The sequence below is a fragment of the Chlamydomonas reinhardtii genome, chromosome 1 (assembly GCF_000002595.2).
Source record: "Chlamydomonas reinhardtii strain CC-503 cw92 mt+ chromosome 1, whole genome shotgun sequence".
NCBI lineage: Eukaryota > Viridiplantae > Chlorophyta > Chlorophyceae > Chlamydomonadales > Chlamydomonadaceae > Chlamydomonas > Chlamydomonas reinhardtii.
Window position 1 is genome coordinate 7,510,897 of NC_057004.1, and position 10,699 is coordinate 7,521,595.

At 64.7% G+C, this 10,699-nt stretch overlaps 2 protein-coding genes across 2 annotated transcripts in view; one reads left to right on the forward strand and one right to left on the reverse strand.

Moving 5' to 3' along the window:
- Positions 1 to 5: 5 nt before the first annotated feature.
- CHLRE_01g054100v5 (uncharacterized protein) lies at positions 6 to 6,541 on the reverse strand. Its single transcript, XM_043059017.1, has 18 exons — positions 6,425 to 6,541; positions 6,214 to 6,284; positions 5,974 to 6,036; positions 5,697 to 5,794; positions 5,458 to 5,512; positions 5,276 to 5,305; positions 4,812 to 5,056; positions 4,324 to 4,487; positions 3,917 to 4,017; positions 3,563 to 3,597; positions 3,352 to 3,386; positions 3,035 to 3,235; positions 2,468 to 2,805; positions 2,064 to 2,195; positions 1,772 to 1,853; positions 1,485 to 1,543; positions 1,080 to 1,210; positions 6 to 849 (listed from the first exon to the last, which is right to left on the reverse strand). Exons 1-18 carry the CDS (start codon positions 6,444 to 6,446, stop codon positions 666 to 668), a joined length of 2,046 nt encoding a protein of 681 aa, XP_042928931.1. The 5' UTR covers positions 6,447 to 6,541; the 3' UTR covers positions 6 to 665.
- A 92-nt stretch (positions 6,542 to 6,633) lies between these two features.
- The window catches only part of CHLRE_01g054150v5 (uncharacterized protein), a 7,023-nt gene continuing 2,957 nt past the window's right edge, over positions 6,634 to 10,699 (forward strand). The window contains exons 1-8 of the mRNA XM_043059018.1: positions 6,634 to 6,968; positions 7,269 to 7,408; positions 7,658 to 7,673; positions 7,843 to 7,895; positions 8,703 to 9,005; positions 9,279 to 9,438; positions 9,933 to 10,012; positions 10,552 to 10,656. Coding sequence (XP_042928932.1) covers positions 6,785 to 6,968; positions 7,269 to 7,408; positions 7,658 to 7,673; positions 7,843 to 7,895; positions 8,703 to 9,005; positions 9,279 to 9,438; positions 9,933 to 10,012; positions 10,552 to 10,656 — 1,041 coding nt within the window. The 5' untranslated portion in view covers positions 6,634 to 6,784. The remainder of the gene's footprint in view (positions 6,969 to 7,268; positions 7,409 to 7,657; positions 7,674 to 7,842; positions 7,896 to 8,702; positions 9,006 to 9,278; positions 9,439 to 9,932; positions 10,013 to 10,551; positions 10,657 to 10,699) is intronic.

Genomic DNA, 10,699 nt, shown 5'->3' on the forward strand with positions numbered 1-10,699 from the left:
GGGTACTGTACCTGTGACTGTCGTCACTGCATCTCTGGTGGCTGGTGCGGTCCCCCTGCGACTCGAGGACCGCTTGGCATGACTTCGGCCCCAGGGAAACCAGCCTGAATCAGCTGCGCAAGTATGCCTCCTCCCAGTCTTGCTGTCTGCTCCGGTAGGGGTGCTGTGCTCGGGCGCTCGGGCGGCTCGGCTCACGACCTCACGTACAAGAAGGACATAACAAGTAGGGAATAACGGAAAACATGTTTGCGTTGCAAGAGGAGACAACCCGAGTGCACAGGGATTCAAGTATACGGTACATACCGCCGACGGCATGTTGGCCGGACGTTACGGACTTGCGGTAGCGACATTGTCAAGCCCAAAACTCCGGTCCGCCCTGGTCTGCTTTAAGCTTGCGGCCGCCGCTCAGTGCAAACAGGTTGTTGCTCCTCTTCCGTCCTGCTTACGCCCATCCCAAGACTCATCCGCAGACGCCCGCTCACGCTCTCGCCCTTTCAAGTCTCCGCCGCTCTACAGCTGTAAGTACCTCTCGGCTCTAGCAAACGCATTCGCACGCCCTGCTGAAGCGGCCCTGAATCCGCCCGAGCACACCCCTATACGTCCACTGTCGCACACAATGTAACGCGTTCAGCGTCACAAGCCACGAGGGACAATCACGTCGGTGGTCATGCGGGGATGCGGTCCTTGAGGTAGGCCAGCACCGCCGGCGTGCCTCGCTCCAGGATGGGCCGCCGGATGGACCGCAGCGGGTTGCCCTCCAGCCCCAGGCTGCGCAGCACGGGCGCCAGCAGCCCCAGCTGCGGCGGCAGGGTGGCCAGGTTGTTGTTGGCCAGGTTCAGCTCCTCCAACCTGTGAGCGTGTGGGCGCGGGAGAGTGGATGGGTGGGTGGATGGTGGATAACCGCCCATGAGAGACGGATGTGGCAGAGGGGCGGGAGGGACTTGTATTGCGGTCCGGATGGCAGCGTGAGACCCCGCATTGCAATGCGCGCGCAGCCCCGCGCCATACTGCCCAACTGGCAGAAAGGCAGCAGCAGCTACCACCAAACTGCCAGCCAGCCCTCCTCCCGCCCCCCGTACCTAGCCATTGCCGCCACCTCCGCTGGCAGGACCTCCAGCCGGTTGGACGCCAGGTTCAGCAGGCGCAGGCGAGGGGCCTGTAGCAGCTCGGGCGGGAAGATGCCAATGCCGGTCTGGCTCAGGTCCAGCGCCTGCGCGGTAGCAGTCGCAGTATCAGCGGCAGGGCGGGGTGGGCAGTCAGGGTGGACAAGCGAGGATCCGGAAAAACCGAGAGAATGGAGCGAACAGCAAGGCCTAGTGCGATGGAAGATGCAAATGTGTGTGTTTGTGTGCCGTGTGTGTATTTCAAGAGCGCGAGATGAAAGGAAGGAAGAGGTGATGAGGTGAGATGACGATATGGACCAACACAAAATAGCGCAGCCGGTGGCAGATGGTGCCGGTGCCCCACCCATGCCCAGTGCCCACCTCAAGCGCCGTCAGCACCGCGAACGTCCCGGGTGGCAATGTGCACACGCCCGGGATACCTGCAGGGGCGCGCGGCGTTGTCAGCACGGCGTGCCACATGCCACATGCGTGAGAGCATGCATAAGCGCATAGAAACCGGGGGAGGTGTACGTCCCTGACCCCAACAACGCTTTTGCTCAAGCTGTTCTGACACCAACAGTGCATACAGTCGTTGCGTTTTCTTGCTTACTCTCTACCACACCTACAGACGCACTCGCCGCTTGTGTGGGACCCCGGCCGTGGCGCACCTGCCAGCTCCAGGCGGACGAGGTTGGGGCATGCCATGAAGGGGTAGGGCGGCAGCTGGCGCAGCGGCGGGTTGTTACACACCTGTTGCACCCCACACAAGCACACACTTTCACAGCGCATTTTGGCAGACATCACTCGCACTGAACTCATCGCCCCCAGTCACGCAGGCACGTGCGCCGACACAGGCACTTATCGCACACTTGCCGCCCACCGCGCAACCCCTAACAGGATTGAAACCCTGCGCGACGCCCCGTCACGCGCCCTTGCCCTCTCCTCGGGCCTCATGCCCACCTGCAGCTCGTGTAGGTTGGGCAGCACGCCGTTCAGGGCCGGCAGCGGCCAGGCGGACAGCCCCATGGCGTTCAGGTGCAGGCCGCGCAGCCCCGGCAGCCGGGCCAGGCCCTCGGGCGGCAGCAGCGGCACCTGCGCCGCGTGCAACAGGGGGCCGTGGCCGCTGGCACGTTGGTGAGAAACGCCGAGTCATCGGCGCTTGCCTGCATGCCGGCGGTCCCGGATGGCGAGCCTAGCCTGCAGCCCGGCTCGGTGTAGTGAGCACAAGGGCAGGATGCACGCAGCCCCGCTTACTACGTGCAAGCATGAATTCCTGAGACCCCATGCACCCGCGTCGTACGCTTCGCGTGGTACGCCCCCGCAGTCAGCCCCACCATGTCCCCATGGCCGTGGCACCCACCCACCGGGTTGCCGCTGAGGTCGAGCTTTGTCAGGCTGGGCCCGGCGTCCCATACCTCTCGCGGCACCTCCCGCAGCCCTGCCTTGGTCAGTATCAGCTCCGCACCCCCGCGCGACTCCGGCGGCGCGGCGGCGCTGTTCCACTCGCCCCGCGACCCGCCTCCGCCAGGCCCGCCGCCCGCGCCCGCGCTGCCGCCACGTGAGCGCGGCCCGCCGCCTGGTTGCTGGCTGCTGGAGGGTTGCGGCGGCGCCGCCTGCGCGGCCGCCTGCGCCGCCGCGATGCCGCCCAGCCTCAGCTTGCGCGCCACGTCGGCGGCCAGCTCCGCCTCGTTCACCCCGAACACTGCGGAGTTGTAAGGTAGGTGTGCGCAAGCGGGCCACCGCCATTGATGTTGCCTACGGTCACTAACAACAGCTCGCGTTGGTTTTGTCCTAGCAGCACGGGCTGGGGTCGGTTGTCACCGGTAGCTCCTCACCATCAGGCTGTTACACACGTACACAAGCCGTCTCGCATGCGCCCGCAGCCGCCCTCACCCATAGCTCCCTGACGCCCATAGCTCCCTGACACCCACCGTTCCCTGACCGCGCCGCGCCCTGATTCATGGAGCCCAGGCGGCCGGGCGGCCCGCCGGGCGGCGGCGCGCCCTCCTCGCCCGCCTGCCTGCTGGCCAGGTGCTTGAGCAGCTGGCTGATGGGCCCAGCCACCACCTCGCGCCGGATGGACTTGAGCGGGTTGCCGTCCAGCGGCAGCGAGCGCAGGCTGGACATGGAGCCTGGGCGGATGGGAAGGGGGTTGGCGAGGTGAGGTGGGGGGAGGCAAGCCTAGGCGGAGGTTTGCAGTGGCACGAGCAAAGGCATGTGCGTGTCCGTGTGTCGGTGTGCGACTCACCCAGCTCTGGGGGCAGGGACCTCAGGTCGTTGTTGCTGCGGACACAGGTAAGACACCAGCAGCAACAGCCACCATGCAAATAGGGTCCGAGTGGGGAGTCATGGACGCTGGTGGTGGTGTGCTGGAGCGTGGGCCGCAAACATGTATACAGATAACGTACAGGCTAATGTCCCTGTGACGCTCTGCATCAGGCTCTCAGCCCCTCACCGACCTCAAGTCCAACAGGCCTAGTTGCAGCTCGCACAGCTGCAGGGGCGACAGACACAGGGGGGGAAGTATTGCATGATTACCGGTAATTGGAAGATAGCAGACCGGTGCAAATATCATGCACGTATGTCAATACGTGTGCGCGTGGGAGGGAGCAGCCGCGACCCTTAGTGATGGCTCTGCGCATGGTGGTTTGACGGTTTGCACAGACCCTTGGGACCCAGCACAACCTCCATGTCATGCTCGCGCCCGCCTGCAGCACCTGGCAACCATGTGCATACATCCCCAGCGCTCCCCGCCGCTCCTGCCCCCGCGCCGCCGCCCCCGCCGCCGCCTCCTCCTCCTGCCTGCGCCGCACCTCTGCCGGGATGCCGGTCAGCTTGTTGTCGCGCAGCTCCAGGGTGCGCAGGCCGGCGCACATGCCCAGCTCCGGAGGGACGGAGGACAGCTGGTTGCGGCCTGGGGGCGGCGCGGCGTGGGAAGGCTGCAAGGTGAGGCGGTCGGAGGTTGGGAGTTGGGGACGGTGCAACATACCGACTCGGCCGCCGCCGACTTCCTTCGGCCGTGCTTCGCAAGCCCCCTCACCACCCCGCCCGCCCCGTCACGCCTCCTCACCCCGCGTCTTCTTGCGCCACCTCAATTCACCCCTCAACCCCCCGCTTGCAACTAGCGCCTCTGCCTGTGCTCCGCTAGTTTGGCTTGGTTTCGTTTAGTTTGGGCTGGTATCTACCCCCCACCCCCCCATCACCCACACCCACGCCTCACCCAGGAACAGCTCCACCAGGCCGCTGCAGCCCGCCACGGTGGGCGGCAGCGACGTCAGCCGGTTGTCGCGCAGGTTGAGCGTCCGCACGCGCCGCAGCAGACCCACCTCGCGACCCAGCTCGCCGCGCAGCCGGTTGCGGGACAGGTCCACGTCCGTCAGGGAGCTATGATCCAGCAGCAGTGGGGGTAGGAGGGGTTCGAAGGCAGCGCGGGGTGGGTGGGGGCAACCGCTCATGAAGGACGGCGGAGTGCGAGGCGGAGGGGCAGCAGGAGCAGGAGCGCGGATCACGGAGAGCGGAGCACGTGTTTGTGACCGGGAGGAGAGAGGGGCCTACGCGAAAGCGCCAGTGGGGACCGCTGCCACACGCCACCACACGCCACCACTCCGCCGCCACACTACACCATCACCATCACCATACCACCACCACCACCACAGGCCGCCTCCACCAACCCCCCCCCCCCCATATACCCCACCACGCCACACGCACCTGAGCCCCGGCAGTATGTAGCCAGGCAGCTCCGCCAGCGCATTGCCCGACAGGTCCAGCTTGGTGAGGCTGGCTGCCTCGCTGAGCCCCGGCGGCAGCTCGACCAGCCGGTTGTCGGGGGCAGACAGCAGCGCCAGCGCCGGCTGCTGGCGCCCGCCCACCCCGGGCGGCAGCAGTGACAGGGCGTTCTTGCCGGCGTGCAGCGCTGCCAAGGCTGGCAGCGCCGCCAGAGACGCTGGCAGCTCCTGCGGGGTGCAGGCGCGGTCGGGTTAGGAGTGTGGGCGCCAGGTGCGGAGTTCTTGAGTAGGGTCAGTACGGGGCGGATGTATGGACAGGGGCCGGGAATACGGCAGCCGTTGACGCCGTCGTTGCAGAGGCCTCCCCAGTCCCCACACAGACAGTCAGTGCCCAGCACCGTACTCAGCTGCAGCCTACTGATTCTGCCAAGCCGGAGTATCCCTCACCTCTATCCGGTTGTTGGACACGTCCAGCAGCTTCGGTCAGGGCGGGGTGTGCCGGGTGTCGAGGCGCATGCATGGAGCAGTGCAACATCGTTAGCAGCTGTGCTCATCGCAAACCAAACATGCCGTAGGCGCGCATGGCGAAACGCTCCAAGGCATCAAGGGACCTCGCGCAGTCGACGCACCTTGAGCCCGACCAGCATGGATAACGTCTCCGGCAGCGCAGCCAGCTGGTTGTGGCTGCGGCAGGGGGCCATCAAAGCGGGGGTGCGTGGTAAGCACGACGATGGCTGCCTTGCCGGTGGCTTGCCGGTGGGCCGGCCTCAACAAGACTGCCGGGAGTGCCGGCAATTGTGCGACATCCTTTGCCGCTGCCACTTTTGCCTCAATTGGTTCGCCAGCAGAAGCCACCGGCCGCGCGCACCTGACGTCCAGGTGGGTCAGGGTGGTCAGCACCCCCAGCTCCGGCGGCAACGAGGTAATGGCATTGCGGCTCAGATCAACTTTGTACATTTCTGCCACCTGCGCATTGCCAGAGGACAGGCCAGAAGATGGAGCATACGACTGCAGGTGGGGATGTGCAGCAGTTGGCGGAACCACGCGCCTTTAGTTCAGCTTTCAGACAGGTGCTTCAGCCGCCTGTGTACGCTGCCACACGCTCATTCCACTGAATCGGCCCATACATATGTGCGCTGCCTTACCTCCCACCACTTGGCATCGTGCCCCGGCAGTTGCTCCTCCAAGTTGTACACCGCAGATGGGACCTGCGTCACCGGTGCAAGGAAATTACAGGTGTGGCAGTTGAGGCGTCGGCCCGGCCAGTTTGATTGCTCCACACGCAATGCGATGCCATCACAGGCTGCAAGCGCGCGTCTATGTACGAAACCTCATCCACAGTACTGTACAGCTTCCATGCCTGCTAGCGGCATGCTCATTCCTACCTGGGTTAGGCCACGCCCTGTGAGTGTTAACGTCCCCGAGGACCTAGCGGACACAATGGCCTTGAGCGTGGCTGCACAGCGCCAAGGGAGAGGGAGGAGGAGCTCGCCAGAGGTGCCGCGCCAGTGGATCGGGTTCCAGAGCCCGCCCTGCTTTCCCCTCGTCCGAAACATGTCTGCAACACCGATACAATCACTGCACGCGCTCACTGACCTGTCGACGTGTGTCCCGCCATGCTCGCCGGGAGCCCTGGCAGGGCGAGCGTGCTCTTACACCAATACACGCCTTAGGTTCAACAGTGAGGCTTAAACGAAAAAGTCAAATGTAATTGGATTACGTGACCGCTTGGCTTCGCTCGGGCCCAAAAGTGTTTCATGTTATAGTGCATGGGACTTGGGCAAGCTTTTTCTCTGGACTTGTCACTGCATTGGTGCGTATCGCATTTTTATATTGTACCTGTGCTTAACACATAACCGACATTTGATCGCGCAACCTTCTGCAAGTAAACCGTGAAAGATGCTTTCCAGGACCCGGGCTCCCTCCTCATTGGCTCATTCCACCTGCGAAGCCCCCATGATACAGCTACCTGCAACAGTTGTGCAACGGAGGGCTCCCATTGGTGCCCCATCAGCGGTGGGAGCGTGCAACCCAGTCGCGGGTCGGCATCGTGCAGCGCCAGCCCTTGCCAGTCGCACGCGGACCGTCGCTACGCCCGCGACAGCTGCTCCAGCTGCCACTAGCACGCAGCAGGTGGCGGGTAGGTGCTCGAGGTCTGCGTGGGGCTCGTCAGACCGCAGGAAACTCCTACGTCAGCGATGGCCACTCAAGTTTTTGGGTCTGCGGTTCTAGAGCTCCGGACAAAATAGTGATCCTTGGAAGCAAGCACTTCTACTCGCTGCAATGGGTGTTCGGGCTGGGGGCCAACCACTGTCAACCTGCTGCGTAAAGAAGCAATGTAGCGCAAAGCCATTTCTGCGCTCACTCTGCGGTCCCCGGATGCCTGCGGAAGCATTAATTCCCAAACCTGTATGATTGGACTATCGCTCGCTGCCTGCAGACGTCGAGAACGTTGTCATCATCGGCTCGGGGCCAGCGGGATACACGGCTGCCATCTATGCCGCCCGAGCTAACCTCAAACCTGTCGTGTTTGAGGGCTTCCGCAATGGTCGCGGCGGGCAGCTGATGACCACCACCGAGGTGGGGCATGTGCGGCGTGCAGGGTCGGGCACACACGTTGCAACACCCTTGAGCTTACGTGAACGAGCGGAGCGGCGGGGCGCATCCCTGGGCTGGCTTACATTGCAATGCCACCAATGGACCATGTAATATTCATAGCGCCTCACCTCTTAGGGATGCGTTGTTACAACTGGTTGGTGTACTCTCCGCATGACCTTACGCCCGCCCCTACGCCGTGTGCTGTTTTCCCTCCCGCCCTGCACCGCCCAGGTCGAGAACTTCCCAGGTGAGATCCTGATGGTCGCCAGCCGTGGGATTGGCGCCGTCACACACCATTGGGTTTTGCTAGACCCCTACTTTTGAGCCCACACGACAAACCATCCTACCGCTCTTTGCCATGCCACCTGACGCACTCTAGCTGACCCGCATCCCACCGTATAACTTCACCGCGACAGGTTTCCCTGAGGGCATCACCGGCCCTGACTTGATGGACCGCATGCGCAAGCAGGTGCGCGGCTGGGGGAGCTGCTTTCGCGTGTTGAGTGGGCGCGAGTGCAGCTGATTAAAAGCCGAGGGGGCGTGTGTGTGGGGTGTTTCAGCGTGTGGGGTGGGGTGGGGGTTGTAGTTACCAGCCCAAACGAAAGCAAACCAAGCCAAACTAGCGGAGGGGGCTGCGGGGTCGCAAGCAGGGATGTGGGTTGGAACCAGGGTAGTTGGAATCACGTGCTTGGGGCTATTCATGGATCGGGCTTTGGGATGGGGATGGCAAAGCAGCCGATAGGGCATTCAACGACTGGCGAATGGGGCAAGCGCTTGTACAGGCATGGCTGGGGCATGAGAATGGGTTCGAAGCGTGACCGGTACAACATGGGCGCTTCTGTAGAGCCGGGCGAGAATGCACAGCGCCCTGCGGAGGCTTGTGGATGCGTGCGAGTGCGCATGTGAGCACGTGTGTGTGCCGGAGGCGTGGCTGCTGCGCGGTAGGACGAGTGTTGCCGCCAGTGGGTCAAGGCCAGGTCACAGGGAGGGAGACACCCAGGCAAGTATGGCCCTGTATGAGGAGCATAGTTCTGACACTGGCAACTGGGTTGGCAGCGGGCGCGACTTGTTGCTCCGCCGCCGCAATCCCGCGCGCGAACCCCATCCACGTCGCCTCACCTCCACGCCCACTCCACGACCCGTACAACACACACCCTGCCGCTCTCCCTCCTCTCGCTCCCCCTACCGTCCACCACTTCCTCAACTCATCATGAATGTGTGCCCTCCCTCTCTCGCTCTCGCTCTCCCTGCTCCCCCTCCTCCTCCTCCTCCTCAGGCGGAGCGCTGGGGCAGCGAGCTGTACACTGAGGACGTGGAGCAGGTGGACCTGTCCGTGCGCCCCTTTGTCATCCGCAGCTCCGACCGCGAGCTGCGCGCGCACAGCGTCATCATCGCCACCGGCGCCACCGCCAAGCGGCTGGGGCTGCCCAGCGAGAACACCTTCTGGAGCCGGGGCATCAGCGCCTGCGCCATCTGCGACGGCGCCAGCCCGCTGTTCAAGAACGCGGAGGTGGCGGTGGTGGGCGGCGGCGACAGCGCCACGGAGGAGGCCGTGTACGTGACCAAGTACGCCAAGCACGTGAGTGGGGGGCGGGGCGGGGTGCAGGGCGAGGGGTGGAGGGATGGACAGCTGAAGGTGGGGCAGCTCGGGTGGGCGGGGGTCGGGCTCGTATGGCGCGGGCGTGGGCAGGGCCGGTACCGGCAGAGCGCCCTTGGCATGGCGGGGGGGGGAAGAGGAGCTTGGGGCGGGGCTGCCCCAAAGCGCATGGGGCTGACCCTGGGACCCTTGCTATCCGCATGGCTCCTCCTCCTTCTGCGACTTCGTCTTCCCCCTTCTCTTTCCGGCCCGCAGGTTCACCTGCTGGTGCGCGGCGAGCGCATGCGCGCCTCCAAGGCGATGCAGGACCGCGTGCTGGCCAACCCGCGCATCACCGTGCACTTCAACACGGGCATCGAGGACGCGTTCGGCGGCGAGGTGCTGCAGGGACTGCGCCTCTTCGACACGCGGACAGGTGTGCGGGGCAGCAGCGGGCGCAAAGAGGGGGGGCGCAAGGGGGGGGCGCTAGGGGGGGCGCTAGGCGGGGGGGCATAAATACCAGCCCAAACTACATTGGCAGCGTGGGGCAGCGGGGTTGCCGCAGGGGCTGCAGGGGGCCCGGGAGGCAGGGGTTTGCGGCTGGGGTGGCAGGTGCCGAAAGGAGAGCGTTGGCATTAGAGAGGAGACCTGTGGAAATGGTGGCAAGTATGCAAGTGGAAGGATGTGGGGAGGCCATTGACGGGGGAAAATGGTCAGGGGCAATGCCGCGGCAGGTGCCGCGAGTATGGGGGTCGTTCGTGGCGCATCAGAGGCTGTTCGGTGACGCAACGTGGCCTCATCAGGATTCGAATTGGGCGTGTGTATGGCTGAAACCTACCGGTCACGTCAGTCAGCGGCCCCTGCTGTACCCTAAGCTAATCATGAATGTAACCCCCTGCCTGCTCCGCCCCCTGTCGGGACCACACGCAGGCGAGAAGCGGTCACTGGACGTGCAGGGTATGTTCTACGGCATTGGCCACACGCCCAACAGCAAGCTGGTGGCGGGGCAGGTGCGGCCGACGGCGGGGGCGGCGGCCGGGGGGGGGGGGTAGCCATCCATGGGATGGTGTGTATCAAATATGAAGTGAAGTGCCGACGTCCAGAGGTACAGCGGGCACACGCGACGCATTCCATACCGTTGTTTCGCCAGGGGGGCGGGGAGGCGGTTGAGTGGTGGCGGGGCAGCAGCGGGGGTAGCGGCAAGGGGCGGCGATGGAGCCGGGGCTGTGGGGCTACGGATGCGGGGGCCTTGCGGGTTGGACCAGGAGGGGCACCGGATCCAGGCGCTGGGACCCGGATGTGCGGTGGGGCTGGCGGCCCTGCGGTGAAGCGCTTTCTGGGCTAGTGCAACCGGGCAGGAAGCAGAGGTCTGCTTTGGGAGGCAGAAGCGGACTGGGAATAGCAGCACCGCAGCAGCGTTGGAGGAGACCGGAGCGCGGGTCGGGGTCGAGGTCATGCTGAATGCCATCTGAGCAAAACTATGACCAGCAGTGTTGAGTCGTATTCCCGGGTCTACTCACCTCATGCGCCACACGCCGCCGCCTTCCAGGTTGAGCTGGACGAGGCGGGCTACGTCAAGGTGGCGCACGGCGCCGCCACCAGCGTGCCGGGCGTGTTCTCCGCCGGCGACCTGCACGACACCGAGTGGCGCCAGGTGCGGGGGGAGGGGAGGGGAGGGGAGGGGAGGGGAGGGGAGG